This window comes from Bos indicus x Bos taurus, chromosome 13 (genome assembly GCF_003369695.1).
Source record: "Bos indicus x Bos taurus breed Angus x Brahman F1 hybrid chromosome 13, Bos_hybrid_MaternalHap_v2.0, whole genome shotgun sequence".
NCBI lineage: Eukaryota > Metazoa > Chordata > Mammalia > Artiodactyla > Bovidae > Bos > Bos indicus x Bos taurus.
The window spans coordinates 79639241-79665704 of record NC_040088.1 but is presented as its reverse complement, the minus strand read 5'-3'; the positions used below and the strand labels follow the sequence as shown (position 1 = coordinate 79665704).

At 47.7% G+C, this 26464-nt stretch overlaps 2 protein-coding genes across 3 annotated transcripts in view; one reads left to right on the top strand and one right to left on the bottom strand.

The window, feature by feature from the left end:
- Positions 1-8696, top strand: part of SLX4IP (SLX4 interacting protein) — a 218814-nt gene extending 210118 nt beyond the window's left edge. Inside the window, 6 exon segments of the mRNA XM_027560309.1 lie at positions 3698-3801; positions 4887-5117; positions 5119-5336; positions 5339-5451; positions 5453-5496; positions 5498-8696. Coding sequence (XP_027416110.1) covers positions 3698-3801; positions 4887-5117; positions 5119-5336; positions 5339-5451; positions 5453-5496; positions 5498-5642 — 855 coding nt within the window. The 3' untranslated portion in view covers positions 5643-8696.
- Positions 8697-22139: 13443 nt separating this feature from the next.
- JAG1 (jagged 1) overlaps positions 22140-26464 on the bottom strand; it is a 44417-nt gene continuing 40092 nt past the window's right edge. For both annotated transcript variants that reach the window (XM_027560299.1, XM_027560300.1), the window contains 5 exons: positions 26237-26346; positions 25917-26150; positions 25578-25709; positions 25026-25176; positions 22140-24322 (listed from right to left, as the gene is read on the bottom strand). In XM_027560299.1, the coding sequence (XP_027416100.1) occupies positions 23865-24322; positions 25026-25176; positions 25578-25709; positions 25917-26150; positions 26237-26346 (1085 nt within the window). In that variant the 3' untranslated portion in view covers positions 22140-23864. The remainder of the gene's footprint in view (positions 24323-25025; positions 25177-25577; positions 25710-25916; positions 26151-26236; positions 26347-26464) is intronic.

The window sequence follows — 26464 nt, the reverse complement described above, 5'->3', positions numbered from 1 at the left end:
TAAATCCTGAGTCCCCATGGGGTGCTCTCTCTGGGCTTTGGATAGCCTGTGCTGTGCTGTGCTTGGTCACTCAGTCGTGTCTGACTCTTTTTGACCCCATGGACTGAAACCCTCCAGGCTTCTCTGTCCAGGGGATTCTCCAAGCAAGAACACTGGAGTGGGTTATCATGCCTTCCTCCAGGTGATCTTCCCAACCCAAGGACTGAACCCAGGTCTCCTGTATTGCACATAGATTCTGAGCCACCAGGGACAGCCTACCAGTAGCCTTTTGGAGTATGTTGTGTTTGTCTGTCTTCTTTGCAGATAGTGTCAGGGTCGTTAGTCACATAGAATCTGGAAAGAAGCAGGGTCACCTGGGTAAGCCCCGGAGGCACTTGCCACCTTCACAGCCTTAAGAGTCTTGCCTCTGGATAAGCTACAGTTGCATTTTGATGCCAGATGTGAGACACCATTAGTAATCAGGATGAGTCCCATGGGATATCCTGTTCCCAGGTGAGAGCTGCTTCCTCTAGAGTACGTGTTCAGGGCACCGGAGGCTGCAGTGTGGTGACAAAGGGGTGTGAATAACCCTGGAGATGTGAGAATGAGAGATTTCTAATGAGCTCTGACAGTTCAAGGGCTGAAGGAGTCTAACCTCTTTTTTCCCCTGCCCACCCAGTCCTCATACAAATGTAAATATGCCTCCTTCGACAAATTGACAAACTGCCAAATGTGGTTTTAATTTGTAAGCAGGAGACCCTGCCTTGCCTTTTTCTTTCTTCTTTTTATTTATTTTTCTTTCTTTCTTTTTTTGAAAATATGAAGTCACAGGCTTTGCACTTTTTGAGCCGGACATTTCCTTCTGTCACTCTTGCTGCTGCTGTTGTTTTTCTCTTCCAAGGACATTTTCCTCCATTGTTGTCAGAAGAATTCGGGATGAGAGTCCGTTGTCCTGTTTTTTAGAGGTGTTTTTGAAGTTCCCATAGGAAATGCAGAGTGCTCTTTAAGCTTAAAAAATAAATAAATAGAGGCAGCGGTTAAATCCAGTGTGAGATGCGAAGAGTGTCTGTATCACGGCCTTATGTTTTGTGGTCTGTGCAGTATCCATTGTTGTTATTTATGACCCTGTCTCCCTCCATTGTGGACTTCTTCCAGCCTTGGGGAATTTACATCATTCCTAATAGCAAAAGGCTTTCTGGTTCCCACAGAGTTGTTCAAAGCCTGACTCATGCTCCTTATGTTAATTGTGCAGCTCTGAAAATACAGCACTTTACAGGGTGTGGTTGTAAGGGGAAAATCTACTGTACTTACAGGGCATGTTTAGAAGCGTTTCACACATAAATCTCAATCTCTCTCTCTCCCTCTCTTCCTCTCTCTCTCTCTGTCATTTAACTTTTAAACTAACACTTTTGGGTCAACAAACCTAGACAGTGTATTAAAAATGTATTAAAAAGCAGAGACATCACTCTGCCCATTAAGGTCCGTATAGTCAAAACTATGATTTTTTTTGATATTCTTGTACGAATGTGAGGGTTGGACCATAAAGAAGGCTGAGTGCCAAAGAATTGATGCCTTTGAATTGTGCTGGAGAAGACTCTTGAGAGCCCCTTGGACAGCAAGGATATCAACCAGTCAGTCCTAAAGGAAATCAATCCTGAATATTCATTGGAAGGACTGATGCTGAAGCTGAAGCTCCAGTGCTGTGGTCACCTGATACGAAGAACTCATTGAGAAGATCCTGATCCTGGGAAAGATTGAAGGCAGGAGGAGAAGGGGACCACAGAGGATGAGAAGGTTGGGTGGCATCACTGACTCAGTGGATGTGAGTTTGAGCAAACTCCAGGAGATAGTGAAGGACAAGGAAGCCTGGCATACTGCAGTCCTTGGGGTTGCAAAGAATGGAACAGGACTTAGCGACTGAACAACAGGAAGTCTTAAGGGAAAGAAAAGGGACTAGCATTAAAATGCAGTGTAAGTGAAAGTCTCTGAGTTGTAAGTCTGACTCTTTGTGACCCCATGGACTATACAGTCTGTGGAATTCTCCAGGCCAGAATACTGGAGTGGGTAGCCTTTCCCTTCTCCAAGGGATCTTTCTAACCCAGGGATCAAACCCAAGTGTCCCACATTGCAGTTGGATTCTTTACCAGCTGAGCCATAAGGGAAGCCCCAAAATGCAGTATAATCCAATAAAACCAATTCTATTCTGTTCACTAACTCTTAAAACTGACTTGGGTTATAACTAGACCCTGAGTGACAATTGGTCCAGGTCTAAACCTCAGGAGAGTTCATGAGAGCAAAAGGTTGGTGCTCAGTGGTGCAGGGCAGTGATTGGACGAAGTTCATAGCATCGCTCTGTGGGACATGCAGGCATTATTCCAATGGCTGCAGCCTACTAGGCTCTCTGGCGTGTCAGTCTTACTTCCAGTGTAGGTCTGCTGGTACCTTACCAATACCATTCCTTGTGGCAGCAACATTTTACTATGAAATTTCATGGAGAAGGGTACTGAGAAACATACTAGAAATTGAAAGAATTTAACACCTTGTCTGAATTATCTAGGTGCTAACCAAAAGGAAACAACTTTCCAAAAGAAAGAAATTGGTCAATATTGATGATGGTTGGGAGATTTGTACTTTTTATAGCTACTTCTTTATGAAGCTTCCATGTTTAAGGATAGATAGATAACCTAAGAATTATCTAAAACCATGTTAGTGCTGTTAGTTTAAGGGGGAAATAACTCGGGAGTGTTTTAGTAACTAGGAATCTCAAACTCTGGTTTTCAAAGTACCAGTATTGAAAGGCTGAACTCCTGACATGTTTTGCAAAGGCCATACTCTATTTTTATAGATAGAGAAGATGTAAGAATTCTGAAGTTCATCAGGGTACAGACACTGTGCCCCCAGTTCTCTCTGGAAGGCCAGGCCCACAGCCACGTGGTCACCTGGCTCGGGCATCGTCACATCCGGGGCCTCAGAGCTCTTGGTTCTGGCCGAGAGTTCCCGGATGGCTTGGAGTCACCATCTTGCATGTTTGTGGCACACATTCACGAATGAAACGTGTACTGGGAATCCAAGAGAAGTGGTGGTGTTCAGTCGACAGTTGGGTCCGCCTCTGTGACCCCATGCACTGCAGCATGACAGGTATCCCTGTCCTTCACCATCTCTTGCTCAAACTCATGCCCATTGCGTCAGTGATGCTATCTAAACACCTCATCCTCTGTTGTTCCCTTCTCCTTCTGCCTTCCATCTTTCCCAGCATCAGGGTCTTTTCTAATGAGTTGGCTCTTCACGTCAGGTGGCCAAAGCATTGGAGCTTCAGCTTCAGAATCCATCCTTCTAATGAATATTCAGACTGACTAGTTTGATCTCCTTGTAGTCCAAGAGACTCATAAGAGTCTTCTCCAGCTTCACAGTTTGAAAGCATCACTTCTTCAATGCTCAGCCTTCTTTATAATCCAACTCTCAGATCTATACATGACTACTAGAATAACCATAGCTTTGACTATACGGACCTTTTTCGGCAAAGTGATGTCTTTTTTTAATACACTGTCTAGGTTTGTCATAGGACATTCTAGACTGAAAAAAATTAAAATAACCTAACACTATGTAGTTTCAACCTGTCCTCACCAAACTAAATCTGTTCACTGGGGCATTTGGAATGGAAATGTTTTCCTCCTGTGCAGTTAACAGATTACTGGTTGACTTTTGTTGTCTTTTGCAGCAGCCAGGAAGAGCTCTCCACAGAGCATCAGGGGATCGTACTGGGTGTGTGGAACAACTACTTCCTCCCGGGGCAGAGCCCAGGAGAAACGTTCTGCGAGAAATGTAGGTCCTGTGGGTTTCATCTTGTTCTCTCCAAACTGTCTGTATAGATGGGGACACAACACGAGGGCTAGAATTCAGCAAGAGTGCATGGACCCTAATCACAGAAGCCCCTCTGGCACTGATCCTGTCCAAAGTCACAGAGCTGGGACTTTTTCTACCTTCCAGACTTTTTCTCTTGCTTTCTGGACAGTGGGAAACAAGGCCTGGCTTCACAGGTATGTTGCAAGGAGTAATTAGTGACAAACACTTTGAAGATGAAAAGCACCTGTTGATGGTGTTTCATACAACTTTCCAAGCAACCCCAGACAAATCGGGAAACATACACTGCTTTCCTCAGGGGCCTCTTCTGACCCTCATGTCATTATGATAATCTTTGGGAGAATGATAGCTGTAGTAAGAATATGAATACATGTATTGGTTTCCAGATGAAAGCTTAACCTAAAGAAATATTTCAGCCTCAGTATTTTGAGTTTGGTGGTTCAAGAAACGTCTTTCCATTCACAAGTCTACAAATATATGCCAAAATCTCTGGTCTGTAAAATCTCCCTGGCCAGCTTCTATCCTGCCCCTCCAAGTGAATGTCACACAGTACAATCTGCATTGTCTGTTGTATATATGTTATAGACAAGGGAAAGTTTAGAAAGTTTCTGTGTGTTATAGAAAAGTTTGTGTGTGCGTAGAAGAACATGCTTGTGTGTACACACACACACACACAGACTCTGCTCTGTGTATTTGCTTCTGGGGAAAAAATCAATATATCAAATATAGGTAATGTTGATATTTAACATCTGAAATGAATGCCTCCCTGCCTTAGTTAAAATATGAACTCCATTATAATGCCATTGTTAACCAGTGATCAATAAGTAAAGTGTGTCCCAGTGTGTTGGAAACTGTGAAAGCTCTTGCTTGATCCAGTCTGCATATCAATAGACACTTGGGATTTTTTGTGAGATTGGCCAGGGGGTGAGGAGAAGGGAGGTTAACACATGCCTCCTGCTTCAAGTGTAAGAAATATGACATGGGGATTCCAAGGGAAACCTGGCCATCACAGGTTTACGAATCAAAAAATTCTTTGTTTGTTTTAGTGTGAACAGAACTGAGACTAAAAGCAGCACCATGAGTGGATCTCGGAGCAACAGGACCAGTGTGGGAGCATCCAGTCACTCGGTGGCTGCAGAGGGAGCATGGAGGAGGCGGGGGCTGCCAGCCTCATCCAGCCCCCCGGCCATGGGACAGGCGGAGGATGACAGGAAGGCATCTGAGACCCACCAGGGGCTTCCTGCTCTGAAGCTGGAGAAAGGTCATCAGGCCTGGCCAGGAGCAGCAGAAACCTCATCCCAGGGTGCGGTTGCAGACCGGGCTTCTAAGCAGGAGCCTTGTCTGTGGCTGTGAGTCAGCATTCCCTTGTCCAAAGCAGAGTCCTCGAGGGGCCAGAACACCGCAGAAATGCAGGAAGCGCAACCCTGCGGGAGATGCCGACCACCACAAGAGAGTTTCTCTTAGAAGTGATCGATTAGCCCCGAGGGAAATAATAGTGGGAAAAGCAAAGTTGCCAGGGTCCTGCCAACTTGAGAGCTGTCAGATCCGGGGTTACTTTTGAAACAAGATTTGGCAGAAACTGCATCTAATGAAGAGTTGCATGTTTTGGAAAACTCTCTCCTCCAGACATCTTACGAAAAATAAGCCAGGGCAGGCATAACTCAGCCACAAACACTGAAAGCTTAGCTCTGACTCAGGGCAGCCCAACCAAGAAAAGAAAAGGGTGGAAGCAGCTACTTGCTCACAGAAGAGGATTGCAACCCCGTCGTGGAGGATGTCGTGACCAGACCTGGGACAAATGAGCAGTGTGCCTAGAAGCCAGACTTACAGGAATTCAAATGATCATTTTCAGTAGAAGATATGTACCTGCATTGGGCTTAACTTTCAAATCAGCAGCCTCCGGGAGCTTGTTCTGACAACACCGCTCCTTTCTGGTTCACACTTTAACATCAGAAATTTACTTTAGTGCTAAAGAGCCATTAGCTTTGTCGGCAGTGACAGCATCCATAGAGGAAGCACATGAAGAAACCAGTGGTGTGCCTCGTCACATCCTTGCATGAAGCACAGTGACCGTGATGCTGTCTTTGCTGGCCAGTCCTCCTGCCCTGCAGCCTGAGTCGGGCAGCAGTGGTGAACAGGCTTACGGGTCACCCCATCTGCTTGCGGCCCCAGCGTCATATCTGAAAGTATGTGAGAAAGGCAGAGCCTGGGCCCCACCCAGACCTACAGAATGAGAAACTGGGTGATTCTGAAACCTGCTCAAGTTTGGCAACCCCCGGGCTAATTGCAGACCCCTTGGGATTGGTTTCCTGCAGCCTGACTGTCCTGGCCCCCAGCGCATCAGCAGGGCCCATGTGTGGACATGCAGCCGTCACGACCCCTCAGACTTACGAAGCACCTGGCTCAGGGTGTGAAGCACTGTTCCCAGGTCCTTAAGCATGGTGGCCACAGCACCCCGGGAGCTGTGACTGCGCTAAGAGTTGCAGGACATTTACATATAGTTTGGCCTGACATTAGGGGGAGACGTCAGAGAGGCTTGTTCTTTCTTGTAGTTCAGGCATGTCCCTACCCCTTGCCCCTGCCCCCACCTTTAAGACTCTGGTGAAGTTCAGAACAGATCCAAGCCCAAGAGGAATTCAGTGGGCAGAGTTTGCAGTTCCCCACTTGGAAGGCTGCCTTGGAAATCTAAGGGCAGCTTAGATTTCACACCAGGAGACTTCCATTTGCAGGATCACCCACTGTTGTCTCCAATGGGCTTGCTGAAATGTCATGTAGTGAATCATAGCAATGACTTATTTTGGATGGACAACTACAGTAGATTTTCTTAACCAAGTTTTATTCTGAAATAAGGAAGGAAACTATATTCAAAGGCCACCCATCAAATGTGTCTTTTTTTCCTGCTCAACATTGGGTGGTCCTTTGAAGTAATACCTCCTCCCTGGTAACACGGAAAATCAAGATATTCCCCAAAGTGTAGGAGTTAGCAAAAAAAAAGAAAAAACAGAAAAAGCCCAACAAAATGAAAGAATATGGAAATGGACACAGTGTAAGTTCATTCTTAAGATTAGTGGTTTCTCCCAGCTCATTCTGTCCATCCCCCACTCGCCTTTCCTTAGATTGTAGGGCAGGACTCATGAAGAGGCAGCCGAATTTCATGGCACTATTTTGGGTCGTGAAGCTAAGTCTTCCTTGCCATGCCTGGCTGTGGATGCAGGCCTTCTTCTTTGATGCTCCAGACTCTTCTGGAGACTTCTTCCCTTCCTGGGAACCCCAGCCTCACCATCCCCACCAGAAACGTAGCCCTGCCTACTGACGTCTCTTCCTCTTCCCTCCTAGCTCTTAATCTTCCCCCAGGTGCCTCCGTTCACTGGGCTCCACAGTAGAAGAGGTAGCCCAGCAGAATACCAACCACAGTGGAGTGGAGTCCACTCCTCCAGGAAGTGCAGACTGCCCAGGGCAGAACCCTCCTGAGGAGGTGATAGAACATGGTCTGTCCTGAGCCCCCTCTCAGAGTCACCCATTTTCTGGGTGTGCTTGTCACTGAAGTGTTGTTGAGTCTTAAACAGAAACAGTTGTTGCAGTAGTTTAAGCAGAGAGGGCACAAAATAACAACCCAGGTGATAGGCCAAGAAACAGTGAGCTCCCTGGAAGAGTCTGGAATAAGGAAGAGCCATCCCAATAGCTGCTGCCTGCCCCAGAACTAGGGGGAGCTGTTTGAACTAGAGGCACCAGAGAAAGTTTTTATCAGGTTTTTATTTCATTAGTTAATCTGGGCCTGGTGGTTAAAGCCAGTACTTGTATGTTTAATGATTATCTTTCAAGAAAATTCTTGGCTTTAGAGTTTGGTGTATTTGTGGATATAATGATGACTGAGTTTCAGACTTCCCATCTCCCAGTGCAGAGCACATGGTTCAGTCCCTGGTCGGGGAACTAAGATCCCACATGATGAGGGGCAACTAGAGAAGGCCGTGTGCCGCAGCTAGAGAAAAGCCTGTGCAATGCAGTGAAAAGCCAGTGCAGCCGAAATTTAAAAACAGAAAAGTTGTTTAACAGCTGTGTCATTGCACAGCTGTAGATCAGTAGGGTCTTTCTCACAGCCTTCATGTACATGGGTTTTAACAGTATTAGCAAAGGGACCAACTTTCTGCTTCTGCACAGGGGCATGTGTTTGAGGAATTTCGCCTTTAAGCATTTTCCTTCCACATGTCTGAAACACCCCTGGTTCTCTTGTTTCTTGAGTGGTTGTTTGATTCTTTGGATATTTGGAAGTTCAGAGGGGAAAATGGATGCCAGGTTTTTTGTTGCTTATTAGGTGGGAAATGAAGAATTGGTTCTCTACTGCTGGAAGTGGGTGTGTTTTGATATTCTTGATAATCTTAGTAATTCATCTACAAATCTGAGACTCTGTCAGTATTCTTGGTTAAAAAGAATAAGTTCTTCAGCCACTCACTTAATAACCCAAATTAAATGTATATTCAAGTTCCTGTAACTCTGATGCTTGGAAGAAATATGGATACTATTGATTAATGTTATAACTTTGAACTCCTTAACTTTCTCAATGTCATGGCTTCTAATTCACCTCCATGTGCTTCCAAATGACTTTTTAATAGATTGTTTTTTTGTTTTTTTTTAATATCCATAAATGTCTGAGAACAGTCAGTGTGACTTTTCTTCCACATTTTTCTTTTCTTTGCCTCTGGAGGTTACCTGTCATCCAGCCGTGCATGTAAATTGTGAAATGCAAAGGAGCAAACATTTGGGCAGAGAGGAATAAATGTTGTAGCTTTTGTTCACTCATTTTAAATGAAGAAAGTAGGAAAATGTATTTCATTTAATAAAAAGCACGAGTCCCAAAAGCCCTCTGTAGTTTTATTTATGGAGAACATAGCTTCTCTCTAAAAAATGTTTCTCAAGATATATCTTGAAAACATCAATGGGATCACAGTTTGTTTGCTTTCAGTGTCTTATTTGTACTTTAACCTGAATTGTGCATGTTGGTGGCCTTTGACTTCAGGCCGAGCTGGGAGAGGGCAGTGCACAGGAGGGAAGGGAACCATCACAGGAGAGTGCTGGGGTCACGGTGCTGCCATCCCGTGGCCTTGAATTCATTCTGGGCAGGCCCCACTGCAGTCTAACACACAGTTCTGGAGACTGGTCCTCCCTTGGCTTTCCTGAGAGCCAGCACCACTCTCCAGCATGCTGTGCTATGGCTTGCATATAGAAATCCTTTTCATTTCTTCTTTTCTTTCATGAGGAAATCTCCATGCATGGTTTGTCAGGACAGGAGAGTTCAAACCTTGTTATTGAAATACAAATCAATTGAAACGTGTTGGAACAAGTAGGAAAACAAAGTTAAGCTGATTTCTGTTAAACAGTTTAAAGTCTTCTTCGGTACCAAATAAATTAAGCGTTGTAAAGTGAAGTTAATTCGGATAATCACTCAGGGCAGAGGTCTAACCATATAGATCACGGGTATTACAATTTATGGTATAATTAGATCCTCAGAAATCTGCAGAACTCCCTCTCAATTGGTTTCTGTGTTTACTTAACAAGACACGGAACAAATACATGTCAATGTGTAGCTGAACTGAAGGGACTTGAGTGGATGAAGTTACTGCCTTTAACTGTCAAGAACTACTCAGGGTCAGGGTTGGATTTAATCATGTAAGTTGTGTTATGCAGCATGATTGCCATTACAGTTACTTATTAAAAATCTTGTTAATTAAACAAATCAGTAAAATGAGGAAAACCATACATTTGATCCCAGAGCACCTGACCAGGCAACTAAGGGTGTGGCTTTTTGTTGGTTTTTTTTTTAATTGTGGCTGCTCTGGGCCTTCACTTCATGGCAGCATGCGGGCTCTTCATTGCGGGGTACAAGCTTTTCTGGTTGTGGCACACAGCCTTCCCTAGATGTGGCACTCAGGCTTAGTTGCCCTACAGCATGTGGGATCTTAGTTCCCCAACCAGGGGTCGAACCCACGTGTGCTACATCAGAAGGCAGAGTCTGAACCACTGGACCAGCAGGGAAGTCCCCTAAAGATGTGGATTTGACAGAGCCCCAGAGTAGATGTTCTCCAGTCAAGGCAGAAAGCCAGTCGCTGCCTTCATCACCAGGCGAGGCGTCTTCTCCCACTGACCTTACTCTCTTGTTTGGTTTCAGCTACTAAAATAGTTTCCCTGGTGGCTCAGGTGGTAAAGAGTCTGCCTGCAAAGCAGGAGACCTGGGTTCAATCCCTGGGCCTGGAAGAGCCCCTGGAGAAGGGAATGGCTACTCACGCTGGTATTCTTGCCTGGAGAATCCCATGGGCAGAGGAGTCTGGTGGGCTACCTTCCATGGGGTTGCAAGAGTTGGACACAACTGAGCGATTAACACACACTAAAATAGTTTCAATGGTTGTGCATTCCTAGGGGATGAAATTAGTGTGTAGTAGTAAATGAACCTATTTCATGAATAAAAAATAAAATTGTTTTAGTGTGTATCACTTTTCTTTAAAGCAAGTAAATTAATTAATCCTAAGGAATATGCATTCAAAATGCCCTTTTCTGAACACACAATTTAAAATCATCTTTCATTGGTTGGAGACTTTTTCCTCCTTGGAGCAGTTCTGATGGTTTGAAGACTGTTAAAATAATCAAAGGAGCTCCTCATTTGAACCATTGGCCCTAAAAATTGAGGCCTGGAACACCCTGTGCAGATGTTGCGATTAAATGTAAGACTAGGGGTGGTCTTTACAATGTAGCTATATTCCCACTTCTCCCATTTGTGAGCTGAGATAGACTCCTCTAGTGAGGGGTTAAAGTATGTGACCTTGACTTCTTTCCAGAGACTCTTGACATTTCCCAAGGGGATTCCGCTCCATTTCCGAAGTACAGCACTGAGTGAAGTCCTGGGCCGCTGCCTCCTCTGCGCTGCCTCTTATGACAGGTTTCGAGGCCTCTCTGGTTGCTTGCAAATATATTTCCCTTTGGATCCTATGCATAATTTTTTAGAAGCATTTCAAATCAGATTGGGATAATACTACCTGACTCAGCATGAAACGCTGAGAGCCACTGCACCCAAGCCATTTCTTGGTGTTTCAGTCACAGGCCCCAAGTGCCAGCCCAGGAAAGCCACTCTTCCCTGTCTGCTGCTGCTGCCAACCCTGGTACTTTGCCACCAATTGGTTCCTGTGGTTTGGAGACAAGTCACATAACCTCCCAGGCCTCGGTTTCTTCATCTGTCCAATAATATTTGACAGTAAGTGCCACGCCTGGCTCCATAGAACCCCGAGGTAAACGTACCACTCTATGCGTTAAAACTCGTCTGGTTAAAAATGGGTTCAGTGTATGGACACTGGTCACACATTGGAAGGACCTTGTGGGTCATTAGTAGCTTCTAGTTAAATCAGAATCCTTGAGATTTGGCCTAGGCATTGGCAGTTTTAAAAGCTCCTCAAATTCCCATGAGATGCCATAGTTCAGAACTGTTGTTTAAAAGTAGGGGTGGCAGTTTTTGTGTGTCTAAATACTGGGTGCTAGAAGAGGCAGGGTCTACGAAGAGCTGAGTATCCTTGAGAAGGGCTTTGTGCAGGTCAGAAGTGGGCCTGACAGACAGCTGTGGGAAGCTGCGTGCAGCACAGGGAGCTGAGCTCGGGCTCTGTGACGACCTGGGGGTGGGCTGGGGTGGGGACGCCCGAGAGAAAGGGGGTGCGTGTGTACGTGCAGCTGATGCAGTTTGCTGTGCAGCAGAAACTACCACAACGCTGTGAAGCAGATACACTCCAAAAACGAAACGTTTCTACTGGAAACTGGAAAAGGCTTAGGTGACAAGGTACCAGTAGGTGTACGTTTTACTCCCACAGAGAGACCCGTTCTCTCTTCTGCAAGTCCCCCTGTGTTAGTTAGCTCTGCTGCTTTACACTCGACACATCAGAGCCCAGCTTCCTCTTTGTAGGCACTGAGACATTGTTACCCTCCTACAGAAGATGGGTTTTTAAAGCACCTAAGTAATTGTCTGGGCTTTGCCTTTGATCCACTATCATTAATATCATTAATAAGCTCTCAAAAGTGCGTGTGAATCTCAAGTTCACGCTTAGCAGGGCAGTGGAAGAAAGAACGCTTTTAAAATAATTTGGCTCAGAAAGCACATCTGAAATAACCCTGTGGGAAAAAGAGGAGAATTTCTCATCCTTGGAAGGATTACCTAGGACAGAGATGCTGACCTTGTGTTTTAAGTTCACTTACATTTCGTAAAACCTCATTCATCCCCCAGCCTGATTTATTTTAGGAGGTGAAGCAGGCTGTGGGAGGGGAGTCTGGTGCTATGCAGTTTTCATGTTTGCTTTCTGTTTTTTTTTTTTTTTCCACAGTTACCCAAAGATCATAACATGCATATATTTCTTTAAAAAAAAAAAAAAAAAAAAAGGCTGCTTCATGAGCTTTACTACAGCTTTTCTCTCAGAAATCAGCGCTGAAGAATTCTTTGCTCTGCAGGCTTCCACAGCGATCCAGTCCCAGAAGGCGGGTGCCCAGGGCGAGCAGAGCAGTGACCTCTGTGGGGGAGAGGTCAGCTGAGCAGCGAGGCTCAAAAGGGAGGAAGAAAAAGCAGCTCCTCAGCGGGGAGTTTGACTTGCTTCAGGGCAGAAGAGCTTTTATAAATAAGGTCCCAGGCTCCCACGCCCTCTCGCCGGTCTTCTGTTACCAGTCCTGTCTCTGCCCTTAGACACATGCGCACACACTCATGGACTCACACAGACATACAGACACATTCATGGACACACAGTAGTGGATGCACACACACACTGACACACATTCAGACACAAAGACACATGGACACACTTAGACACAAACATTCATGGATATGCATACACAGTCATGAACACAGACGTACACACTCATGAACACAGACATACACACAGATACACATACACATTCATGGACACACAGACACAAACATTCATGGACACCTACAGACATGATCATGAACACACAGACACACACACACTAGTGGACACACAGGAACACAGTAGTGGATGCACACATAAAGACATTACACATGGGCATACATACACACTACACAGTCACACTCATGACACACGATACACTGGTGGACACAGACACTGATAGACACACATGGACACATGCACACAGTCACACTCATGGACACACTCAGACACACAGACACAATCCTGGACACACATTTGTGGACACATACTCATTGCTACGCAAACTAGTGGACATGTACACACAGACATGCTCACGGACACACCCTGGTGGACACACACCCTGGTGGACATGGCCCCGGCTCTCACTTGCCGTGCCTGCCTCTCCCCACCTGCCTCTGGATCTTCGGTTGGACAGACATCCTTCTCCAGAGGAGCAGGTGATGGATTGGCTGGGGATTTTTCTAGGCCCAGTGGCTCCTACGGCCCTTTCAGTTCCTCCACAGGCTCAGCTGGTGAGAAGAATGTGGAGTGCTTGTTCCCAAACCCACCGTGGGTGCCTGGGAGGACTGAGACCAACCCATCCGTCTGTGCCTGCTGTCAGAGGGAGGAGGGGGATGGTCAATCAGGACGACCTCCAATCTCCATGGGACACACAGGGCCAGAGCTGGGAATGTGTTCTCACAGGAGGGGCCTGGAAGACCTTCCCCAAATGATGCCGGTGTGGACAGGGGCTTGTGAAACAGCAGCTTTGCTTTGCTGTGTATATTCTCCTTCCGCATGCTTTCCTGTGAGCCTCTTGCAGTGCCCTCTGCTCCGTGACCCTGCAGAGCAGGGTGGAGCCTGCCTGGGCGGAGCCTGGGGCATCTAGCAAAGCGTACTCAGGCGGCTCTGCCATGGGAGGAATGACTCTCCGAGTCAGAGACACAGGTACAAGGTCTGCTGGTGGCTGGCCGGGGGCAGCGCTCAGCATCTTCTGGCTTTTCTCAGGACCTAATGCAGAAACCCCTTGTGCTGAATCCCTTTCCTATTTTCAATCTCTCTGACTTCTGTAACCAGCCAGAAAAAACTCCCTGCTTTTAAATCTCCACTTGGATAATCATTGCATTTTAAGGTGAACTGATTTGGTAACTTTAATTATGTAAAAAAAAAAAAAAAATCCCTTCACAGTAGGACCTGGATTAGTGTTTGGTCAAATAACCAGGGGTAGGAGTCTCTAGGGACCGTCCACCACCATATCCAACAGCCCTTGGCTCTTCTCTAACACAGGTGCAGTTCAAGGGAGAGAATGGGGGGGCTTCCTCGGTGGTCCAGTGCCACCAAGTGAGAAGAAGGCCATACTGCCAAGGCAGGGGGCAAGGGTTTTCATCCCTGGTCTGGGAACTAAGATCCCACGCATTGTGCAGTATGGCCAAAAGATTTTTTAAAAAGTGAGAATGGAGACAGTCATTGAAATCTAGCTGGACTTCATGTTTTAATGGACTCTGGTCTCACGTGACTTAGACTAATACAGAGGGTGCGTTCTTTCTTGCTGCCCTCCCTTTCTGTGAATACTGACCAAGTGACACACATTTCTTATCACCATTTTGCAGATGGGGAAACTGAGGCACAGAGCATTTTGGAAACTTTCACAAGTTAGTAAGTGGCAGAACTGAGAATCCAGGCCTGTCTAAACCCCAAAGCGCAGTGACTTCTGTTGAGCCACAGTGGTGTGAGCCTAACACCGCCCAGACAGAAGATACTGGCGCCAGGACTCAAGGAAGAAAGTGCTGCAGGGAAATCAAGGAGGTGTGGCTCCGGAGTGCAGGCCCTGACTACTCAGGGCTCGGTAGCTGAGAAGGCGAAAGTGACAGGCGGCCAGCTAGGCCGCGGTGGAGGCCTGTCTGTTTGAATTTAACTACAGTTGACTTAGTATTGTGTTAGTTTCAGGTGTACAGCTTCAGATGCTTTGCTTTACAGATAATTACAAGATACTGAATATAGTTCCCTTTGCTATACAGTAAACACTTATTGTTTATTCTATATATAGTGGTATGTGTCTTTTAATCCCATACTTCTATAATAATTTATCCCTCCCTCTCCCCTTTTGCCTTTGGTAAACACAAGATTTTTTTCCTCTGGCTATGAGTCTGTTTCTGTTTTGCAAATAAGTTGATTTGTATTATTGTTTTTTAGACTCCACATATAAGTGATCTCGTATGACCTAAATCAAATCCCTTATGATTATACAGTGGAAGTGAGAAATAGATTTAAGGGCCTAGATCTGATAGATAGAGTGCCTGATGAACTATGGACTAAGGTTTGTGACATTGTACAGGAGACAGGGATCAAGACCATTCCCATAGAAAAGAAATGCAAAAAAGCAAAATGGTTGTCTGGGGAGGCCTTACAAGTAGCTGTGAAAAGAAGAGAAGTGAAAAGCAAAGGAGAAAAGGAAAGATATAAGCATCTGAATGCAGAGTTCCAAAGAATAGCAAGAAGAGATAAGAAAGCCTTCTTCAGTGATCAATGCAAAGAAATAGAGGAAAACAACAGAATGGGAAAGACTAGGGATCTCTTCAAGAAAATGGGAGATACCAAAGGAACATTTCATGCAAAGATGAGCTCGATAAAGGACAGAAATAGTATGGACCTAACAGAAACAGAAGATATTAAGAAGAGATGGCAAGAATACACAGAAGAACTGTACAAAAAAGATCTTCACAACCCAGATAATCACGATGGTGTGATCACTGACCTAGAGCCAGACATCCTGGAATGTGAAGTCAAGTGGGCCTTAGAAAGCACCACTATGAACAAAGCTAGTGGAGGTGATGGAATTCCAGTTGAGCTATTCCAAATCCTGAAAGATGATGCTGTGAAAGTGCCTATTTGAATAGGCCAGCAAATTTGGAAAACTCAGCAGTGGCCACAGGACTGGCCAAGGTCAGCTTTCATTCCAATCCCAAAGAAAGGCAATGCCAAAGAATGCTCAAACTACCGCACAATTGCACTCATCTCACATGCTAGTAAAGTAATGATCAAAATTCTCCAAGCCAGGCTTCAGCAATACGAGAACCATGAACTTCCTGATGTTCAAGATGGTTTTAGAAAAGGCAGAGGAACCAGAGATCAAATTGCCAACATCCGCTGGATCATGGAAAAAGCAAGAGAGTTCCAGAAAAACATCTATTTCTGCTTTATTGACTATGCCAAAGCCTTTGACTGTGTGGATCACAATCAACTGTGGAAAATTTTGAAAGAGATGGGAATACCAGACCACTTGATCTGCCTCTTGAGAAACCTATATGCAGGTCAGGAAGCAACAGTTAGAACTGGACATGGACCAACAGACTGGTTCCAAATAGGAAAAGGAGTTCGTCAAGGCTGTATATTGTCACCCTGCTTATTTAACTTCTATGCAGAGTACATCATGAGAAACACTGGACTGGAAGAAACACAAACTGGAATCAAGATTGCCGGGAGAAATATCAATAACCTCAGATATGCAGATGACACCACCCTCATGGCAGAAAGTGAAGAGGAACTCAAAAGCCTCTTGAAGAAAGTGAAAGTGGAGAGTGAAAAAGTTGGCTTAAAGCTCAACATTCAGAAAACGAAGGTCATGGCATCCGGTCCCACCACTTCATGGGAAATAGATGGGGAAACAGTGGAAACAGTGTCAGACTTTATTTTTCTGGGCTCCAAAATCACTACAGATGGTGACTGCAGCCATGAAATTAAAAGACGCTTACTTCTTGGAAGGAAAGTTATGACCAACCTAGATAGCATATTCAAAAGCAGAGACATTACTTTGCCAACAAAGGTCCATCTAGTCAAAGCTATGATTTTTCCTGTAGTCATGTATGGATGTGAGAGTTGGACTGTGAAGAAGGCTGAGCACCGAAGAATTGATGCTTTTGAAGTGTGGTATTGAAGACTCTTGAGAGTCCCTTGGACTGCAAGGAGATCCAACCAGTCCATTCTGAAGGAGATCAGCCCTGGGATTTCTTAGGAAGGAATGATGCTGAAACTGAAACTCCAGTACTTTGGCCACCTCATGCGAGGAGTTGACTCGTTGGAAAGGACTCTGATGCTGGGAGGGATTGGGGGCAGGAGGAGAAGGGGATGACAGAGGATGAGATGGCTGGATGGCATCACTGACTCGATGGACGTGAGTCTGAGTGAACTCCAGGAGTTGGTGATGGACAGGGAGGCCTGGCGTGCTGCGATTTATGGGTTCGCAAAGAGTTGGACACGACTGAGAGACTGATCTGATCTGATCTGATGATATTTATCTTTGTCTGGCTTCACTTTGGTATGATAATCTCTAGATGCATCCATGTTGCTGCAAATGGCAATATTTCATTCTTTTTGTGGCTGAATAATATTCCATATCACATCTGCTTCATCCATTCATCTGTTGATGGACATCTGTCTTGGCTGTTCTGAACAGTGCTGCGATGAACATTGAATGTGAAAGTGTTAGTGGCTCAGTCATGTGGGACTCTGCGACCCCATGGACTGTAGCCCGCCAGGCTCCTCTGTGCATGGAATTCTCCAGGCAAGAATACTGGAGTGGGTTGCCATGCTCTTTTCCAAGGGATCTTTCCCACCCAGAGATCAAACCCAGGTCTCCCACATTGCAGGCAGATTCTTTATTTACCATCCGTGCCACCAGGGAAGCCCCTCTATGAACGCTGAGGTGCATGTATCTTTGTCAGTTCAAGTTTTCATCTTTTCCAGATATATGCTCAAGAGTAGGATTGCTGGATCATATGGTTAGCTCTATTTCCAGTTGTTGAAGGAACCTCCAGACTGTTTTCCATAGTAACTGCGTCAGTTTTTCTTCTGTTCAGGCCTTTTTACCCATGTTGGATCAAGAACTCACAGTTCGCAAAGGTAAAGATGCCAGCCATGGACGCAGCTGAGCGAGGTGGGAGGCCTCGCTCAGCGCCCCACCCCCACACTCCTTTTCTTTTATGTCTTGGCCACTTCGTCCTTAGTTTTGTGCAAACCTGTTGCTGTTTCACATTTGTGCTCTTCCTTTCTGATTGGTGCCTTGGATTCTTTCAAAAACACTTCCAGAAACCGTCCTGCGGAGCCAGAGAGCCCCCGAGGATATCTGACTGTCATCATCCTGAATTTGGGGGGGTGTACATTTCTGTCTCCAGGACGGCGTTTTCCTAAATGGGTCCTCGAGGGTGCCTTGGCGCATAGGAAACTTTAGCATAAAGCGTGTAATTCTGGGCTCCCCAGCATGAGCAACAGGTTGAAGACGTGGGATCCGCTCCGGCCCCTCCTCGGCGGGTGGGGACACGTGGAGGAATCCAGTGGCCCATGGGCGGTTCCGGGAATCCCCGGATGTGTCTATGCTGGCCCTGGCCACGGATGGCATCACGTTCAGCCGCCTGGGAGTTTAGTCCTTTAACTAGTCGGGTGCTATTTGCTCTGTAGCCTGCCCTGGAGGCAAGCATGGTGGAGGGGCTGTGAGAGCAGGCCTGCTGCAGTGGCAGTCACCTGACCCTGCCCGCCCCTCCCAGCTGCTGCCGAAAGGACCCTCTTGAAAACCCGGTGAGGTGCGCCTGTGCGTGCAACGCAGAGGGAGGGGCAGGATGTAGGCGGCTGTCGCTTGCTTTCCTTTCTCACCCTCTTTTCCTGCGATTCATTTTCTAATTCCGTGAAGCAGAAACTCAAAAGGAAATCCGAAGCTGGCCAAGAACAAGGGATCGCCTCCAAAGGAGCAGGGCCATGTCTGCCTTTGCTTTGGGGAATGTGCATTGTTCGTGGGGTCGTAAAGCTGTCAATTTCTAGGCAGAGTCTGGAGGAGGCAAGCTCGGATGGTCACACTGACTTCGTGGTGGCATCCTGTGCCTTCATTTTGGTCCCTTGCTCACTTCCCAAGTTTGCATCTTTGACAGTCACATCAAGGGCAGATTCTGGAGATAAACCTGACAAATCCCCAGAAGACGCTGAAAACACAGCAACCCAGCTGACAGCCCCAGATTCTAGCCCTAATTCTTGCTTACTCCGTGTGACCTGGAATGGGTCCCTGATCCTCTTTAGGTCCCAGTTTTCCCACCTGGGAAAGGAAGGGCGGATCCTTTGCTTGGGAAGGTCTCCGATTGCGTTACTATCCAGTGAGTCTCCCATTAAGTCTTTTCAGCTGCACTTTCTGAGAAAGGCTGAAGTAAAGCAGTTTTTCCCCCTTCAGGTGGAAAACAGAGCCGGGGCCAACCCTTCTGGGTGCGGACCTGTCATTAGGAAGCCAGCTGCCAGCTTGTGTTCCCTTGGGATGGAGGAGGAGCCCCGCGGTCCCTGCCAGGAGAGGGTCCCTTTAACAAAAAGCTGGTGCCGCCATCTGCTTTCGCCCTCTGGGTAATTCAGCTCCTGGGTGCCCTGATGTGGAGAGTGGCGAGGGAGGCGTTGGGGGGGGGCGGGCGGGTAGGTCAGTGGGCAGGCCTCGATTCAAGGTTCTTATTGGACTTTAGAGCCTTTACTCGCCGAGTTAATTTCCCCAACTTGCCTATCACAGGTTAATACTGGACCCGTGCATAATGATACATAATTTAAGACTTGTAAAAGCTGCCCAGGACTTGAAAGGAACACAGTCTAAGCCAGGAGCCTGTGCCTGGCATGCAAGAGCAAGTAACACAGGTAGAATTTATGTCCAAAGCGGGAGAGCCGCACCCTCGTGACACCATCTCAGAGGGTGCCACGCTGTGTGCAGGCCCTTCTGTGCCAGGCGGCAGCACCCGAGCCCTGCAACCATCACCCCCACTTGCACTTAACCACCACTGGAAAGCAGTTAGTTGTTCACAAGGGGAAGTTCTTTATTCTAAGACCCAGGAATATCTCATGGATGTAAAGTGACACAACATGATTGCCCTAATGGTTTCTGAACTCTGTTTTTAAGACTTCTGGGGCCAGAACCCCACAGAACTGCCCTGGGGCACCCTTCTACTTCTGATAGCCAAGCTGTCTGTTGGCATAGTTGGAGCCTGACATAGCCTGAGTCGGGATGTTTAGCTGCTTGTGGGATGGAAAAAAAATGTTAAGAAAAATAATTGTTGTTTTTGCAAACTATCTATTTAAAACAGAACCTCAGGAAGCAGATTTCTGTTTCAAGGCTCAGATGAATCAGAGCTTACAAAGTATAAATACACATTAGCAGGAGGAGGCTTCCCATAACCCAGTGCTGGTGTGCCTTCCCAGCCCCGGAACCTCTGACTCCTGCTTCTCATTCCCAGCAGAGGCAAGAAAGCAAGCCTCCATGGAAGCGGAAGTGCTGGAACCTCGCTCAGCCCGAGTTGCAAACCTCTGCAGGCCAGTGGAAGTTTTGTATTTTTTCTTTAAAAGCAACTGGTTGTTCACCACACACTCGCTCACTTTAGGGTCGACAGGTGTATGCTGTTCGGAAATGTGGCAAACCCACAGGCTGATTCCTTGGGCTCTTTGCTACCTAAGAAAGATTACCAAATAAGTTAACTTTGACTCACTGACCCCTCAGATCAGCCAATAAAATGAAGCGCTTACACCACAACTTGCTCAAGGGGTAGTGTAATTGATTTACTTAAAAATGATGTCAGGTGGCAATTGAGCAACAAACTGGCTTCCAGACTGCTTAATTCAGTTTAACAAGGAGGAAAAACCTTGTAATTAACGGAAGAGCTTGAATACTTTGGAAGCTGTTTTCAAAGTCTGCCATACCTAAGCTGGGGAGGGTGGGGGTAGGAGGGGACAGCTTGTTGAAAACTATAAGTTCCCAGGCCCCGCTTGCAAGTCAGGGGCCAGGCCTGGGATTCTGCATTTAAGAGAAACCCCTTTGCAAGTTCTGCTTCTCTGTTCATCACCCAGTCTCACTTGACTTTTAGTTAAGCTATACTCCCTTTTCTGTTCTAAGTCTACATTGTATATATATGTCTAGAATCCTAGGAGTTTCCCATCCTAAAGCAACCAGCTTTGAGCTGCTGTTTTCCTGGAGTTTCATGGTATATATGTACTAATGTTGGAATTCTAGTTCATCACGTTTCTGATGGGAAAATTCTTCATCTTCCAGAGCCTGATTATAGAGGGCATAGAGCTTTCAGGGGGTGGGGTGGGGGGAGGTTCTGGGGCTCTTCTCTTGCAGTTCCCTGCCCCCAGGACAACCAGGACTCCAGTGCAGGATGCCTGCTATCTGAAGAAAGGTTGACACCTGCCCTTAACAACCAAGGTCCTGGCTTCGAACTGTGTCCAGATGAGCCTGTCTCCTCCTTTCCACCACCCAGTGTGACCTGTGTAGACGGCTCCTTGAAATAACAAGATCACTCCTCTCTTAGAACAAAGAACTGCAGAGGTCATCAAACTTTTTTCTTGGCACACAAGCATCTGGCAACTACCCAGGGAATTTGGGGGTCCTGCAGAATCCAAGTTTACAAACCACCAGAGCAAGGTAGTATTGGAATTCAGATTTAGTCCTGCTGGTCGGTCTGCTCCTCCCTCTGACCCCACCCTGCAAAGAGCCGCACCCGGACAGGGAGCCGTCATGGGGACCACCCAACTCCACAGAGAGCCGCGCCCAGACGGGGAGCCGTCGGGGACCAGGCTCGTCTCGGTGCTTGTCCTTGGTGGCACCTCCCAGGTGAGCCAGAACTCCGTCCCCGCCCCCGACCATGCACAAGGAACAGGGGCCTGCCATCCGTTCTTAACCACGACACCCGCTGGGACACAGCTCCTAACCTGGTAGAAAGAGAAGGGTCCCAAGAATGAAGCAAGATCAACATCCGCATGGCTTTTCCTGCGCTCAGCCTGGCGCTCCAGGTGGACGTGCACCACGAAGACTGGATGGGGTGCACAGCCGGAGAGCAGCCGCTGGGCAGAGGGCAAGCTGGGGCTTCCTGCACAGAGGAGGGCACTCCTGGCAGCTCCCTGAAGCTGCTGGAAGCTGTCCACGAGCCCGTCACTGGCGGCTCAGCCTCCACGCAGAAGGTGCCAGAAGTAAGACCCCCCCACACACACCCCCGACACCACGTTGGCACGCCTGTTGCCCACAGCTCTCCTGCCCGTCACCGGCGGGACAGCCCAGTGCCGGCTCCCAGGGCTGACCAAGAGGGAGGCCGGTGGCGGCTCACCCCTGGGAGCAAGGTGATGAGCGGTGAGACGGGCCCTCACCCCCAGAGCCTGGCATCACCACCTCCTGGAGGCCAGCCTGGAGGCAGGAGCATGCACAGAAGCCTCGAGGGTGTGGTCCGCAGTGACGCCAGGACAGTCCTATTCATCCAAGTAGCCAGAGAGGAAGAGAAGGCATCCTGCCTCCCTCCTAATCCCTCAGCACCGATTCCAAGCTATTTAAAACCCTCTAAGGTGGGTATCGCCCCAAAGTTGCTCAAAACAATTCACATCCACACTGCAGGCCATTAATCCAGTGGTGTTTATTCAAGCAGTATTCACACTCGCTGTTGAATAACAAGGGCATCAAGACCCCGAAGATGGGGCTCTCACAGCTCCAGCTTCACAGCAGCCTCTCTGGGAGGGGTTTCAAGAACTTAAGATGAAGGTGATGGCTGAAAAGGCTTGCCGTTCTTGCTCTGGGTCCCCGAGGAGTACAGCCTGCTTCTCTCATCCCGGTCACCAGACAGACCCAGGCCAGCGGCAGAGGCACAGCTGGGCAAAACTACGTAAGCTCAGAAGAGGCCACACTGGTCCATGTTTTCGTACAAAAAATTTAATAAATATGACTTTTCAAAATGTATTGCCAGGAACAACACCAAGATGCATGTTTATGTTCGTATAACACTAAGAGGACAATACAAAGGATCTTCATGGTCTCAATGGTGAACAAAATCAGTTTTGAATAAGCCTTTTTGAACTTAAACTTCATCATAGCGTTTTGATTTCCTCACTTAAGGCAGGCAATGGACTCTATGGCAAATCTAAACAGTGATCTTACTGGACATTTTATGGTTCAAGTATTCAACTAGCTTATTAGAATACTCCCTAAATGCAGTAGATAAAAAAATCAAATCAGTCTTACATAACGAATGGTGAAAAGAAATCAGAATTTACAAAATAAGATTGGTGTGCTTCCAACTTCACACAATTAATTTGATATTTTTATTGATCTTCAACCACTCAACATTTTGGCTATGTTTAGTCATAGCTCACCTTGTTCCCTTAAACTGCTAGGCAGCAGATCATCTGCCTGTCTCTCTTCAAGTCTTAAAAAAAAAAAAAAAAAAAAACCTGTTCTAGACTAATTCTCAAACTGCCTCTCAGTCGGGGTTTTAAATATCTGACGTCGTACGGAAAAAAAAAAAAAAAAAATTCCACCAGTATTCCAGGCACAAAAGGCCCACCCTATTGTCTTAAACTATTTTCAAACACCTTAATTTTGGCTTATAGGCAACACATAATAAGAAAATAGGTTCAAAAAAATAAAGCCATACGCTTATAACGCTATCAAAAACCTTCAATTCTAAACACGTACATATAAATAAAAAGGAATGATGTCTTAAGGCTCTTGATTATTAAGTTAATAAATCAAATATACACAGTGATTAATAAAAAAAAGAATTATTTACATAACTATACAAAATTCTACTTTTGACACATTTTTCCTCTTTAAATTCTTCATTTTACCAGCAACTGCTGACATCAAAGTCCCCCCTCCCCCAACAACAACAAAATACAATAAAAAAAAAATAAATAATAAACTCATTTGTGATAGTTGCTGTGGTTCTGAGCTGCAAAGGCACTTTTCAAATACAGAACTACTTGGACGTCATCATAAAACCAATATACAAAAACAACTCAAGAGTCAATAAATATAAATAAAAACTATGATCCTAAGACTGCATCACCATCGGGACATCTGGCAGAAATGGAAGCTGGGCGTACTCCTGGGAGCCTGATCCGGAGGTGCAGGCAGGCGGGGGCGGGGGGCCCGGTGTTTGCATAGCTGCGCGGTGCGGTGCCACCCAGCCAACCACGGAGACTACCACTGCCAGTGTAAGCCAGCTTGTCAGAACTTAAATTAACACGCGACTCTACATCCAGGACAGCGCGGGTCCGGAACACGACAGACAGGGCGGCTGCGGGAGCGGGAGCCCCGGGAGCCCCTGGACAGCGCCCGCCCGTCTGCTATACGATGTACTCCATGCGGTTCAGGCTCTGCGCGCTCTCCAGGTCTCTGTTGTCCTGTTTGTTTGTCCAGTTGGGGTGTTTGGCCGGCGTGCCATGGGCGGGCTTCTCCTCTCGGTCGACCAGCGTGTACGTGGCCTGCTTGGCGAAGCGCGCCTTCTGCTGGTGCTTGTCCATGTCGTCCTCCTCCACCTCCGAGTTGTGTGTCCTTATTTTGGACATTTTGGAGTTCTTGCTCTCGTAGTCCTTGACGGGGACCGTGTTGGCCCCATGCTTCTCGATGGGGTTCTTAATCTGGTTCAGCTGCTCGCGCACGTTGTTGGTGGTGTTATCCTCAGAAGCGGCGCGCGCGTGGCTGCCCGGCTTCCGGCGCTTGCGCACGCACCAGTAGAAGGCGGTCACCAGGCAGCAGACCCAGGCCACGGTCAGCACCGAGCTCAGCAGCGGCACCAGGAAATCTGCACGGCAGGGCGGCAGCGGGGAGCCCGGTGAACCACACCGCAGCCCCAGCCCTTTCCCCACCCGTACCGTCCCTCCCAGCGTCCTCAGAGACCCTGCTGGCCTCCCCAGAGAGACCGGGCCAAACGGCAGCCCATACGGGTGCCCACCTCCGTGTGGGGAGGGGCGTCTGGGCCAGGGGTGGGGAGTCCGGCTACTGAGACAGCTCATGAGATGAGTGGTTCTCAGAATCTTCAGAAAGAGGGCCCTGGGATGCATGGCTCCAACGCCCCCGGGGGTCCCTTGCCAGCTATAGCACAGTGATGCTCCAGGGATCCCCGGGGGACTCCGGCTGCCCTGCAGGGCCACTGAGCCATTCATCAAAGCTGTGCTTAGGATGGACTGTTTCCCAACCCCAGAGCACAAGCAGGCTCCACGAAGACACATACTCAGGGTACGGCAACACTCTGCCAGGGCGGTGCCTGACAGCCAGAGACAGCCCGCAGGCAGGGGACAAGTCAGGCCACCTCTGCCCACAGTCATGGGATCCAGTCATGTCAGCCAGCCTCTGTCTTCTTGCTAGTTAAAAATGGGGGTCCTTGAACAGGGAACCGGCAGGTAACTTCCCGCCTGGGGGTTTTCCTGGATGTAGGTTGTGCTGGTCTTATTGATGAGCTGGACAGGACGGTCCCCACAGAAAGGGACCCCGACCCCACCACCTACCTGTTCTGCTCTTCAGAGGACGCCTCTGAACTCTTACTTCCGCAACGGCAGCAATCAGCGAGCTGTTCCCGTCACGTTTACTGACAAGATTTATGATTTTGTCGGTGATCTCCTTGATAGGGTTTCCATCATCCCGGATGTCTTCAGCAGACTGGAAAAGGAAGCATCAGACCCAGGGGGTCAGGGACACTCACCAGTCACTTTTACTCAAAATTATTTGACCATACATGTATGCTATTCCCTGGCGGCTCAGACGGTAAAGAATCTGTCTACAGTGCTGGAGGACCCAGCTGGGAATTTCTGGGCTGCGAAGATCTCCTAGAGAAGGGAATGGCAACCCACTCCACTATTACTGCCTAGGAAATCCTATGGACAGAGGAGCCTGGTGCGCTATGGTCCATGGGGTTGCAAAGAGTTGCATACGACTGAGCTCCTAACACACATGTACGTCAAGCTCTCCTTCCATGTATCTGTTCATCTGGATACCAGCTAAGTGAGCTTTCTGGGCTACTTCCAGTGAAACGACTCGGTGTGAATGGGTCTCATACTCACAATGGCCACGTGTATTTCATTGTTTGCAGAAGGGGAAGGCTCGCAAGCTATGTAAATCGAATATTCGGCAGAAACATTCTTCAAAATATTCAAATTTCGCAGTTCGCTGCAAATATGCTCCGTGGTGAGACCCTAGAATGATATTTTAAAATCCACAGGTGTGTAAGGGAGAGGAATGAAAAAAGACTGCTGTTTACTTGAAAGGGAGGCTGCGTGCAAGCCGAGCTTTGGTGAAGGACAAGAATCCAGGCTAAGGAAGAGATCCGAGCTCATGATGTCTCTGCTTTAGGGCAAGTGGACACACCCCACCCTCCAGAGCCAGCCAGAAGTGTTCCATACCGGCGACATCATCTCCTTGTTGAAGGTGAACGTGATGTTGGCACAGTTGTCCTGGTAGTAGGGGTCGGACGCACACTTGGTCTTCACGGGCTGGAGGCTTGATGACCGGCACTCGCCCACCCCAGTGCAGGGGCGCACAAAGCACTGGGTGTCCAGGATGGGCACGCAGCTCTGCCCGCTGGGGCACTCGCTGTGCCCTCTGTGCAGTGAGCAAGGGCGGGGGCCACACCACACCTGCAGAGACAGAAGGAGTGCAGCTCAGGAGGCACCCGGCAGCGGCCCGCATGGCCCCAGGACAAGGGTGGCCAGGCTGTGCCTACCTTGGAGCAGGCCACCCTCCCATCCAGGCACTGGCAGGCGTTGCAGTCGGCGTCCCACTTGGCCCCGTCGGGTATCACGCTCCCCATAGTGACGCACGACCTCCCTGAAACTGAGACAGAGACCTGTGAGTGGCAGGAGCTGCCCTTTCTGTGGACCGTCCTCCTGATTCTTCACTCCCTGCCCAGCAGGAGATGCTGATGCCCGTCGCCCTCTGCCCTGTGACAACG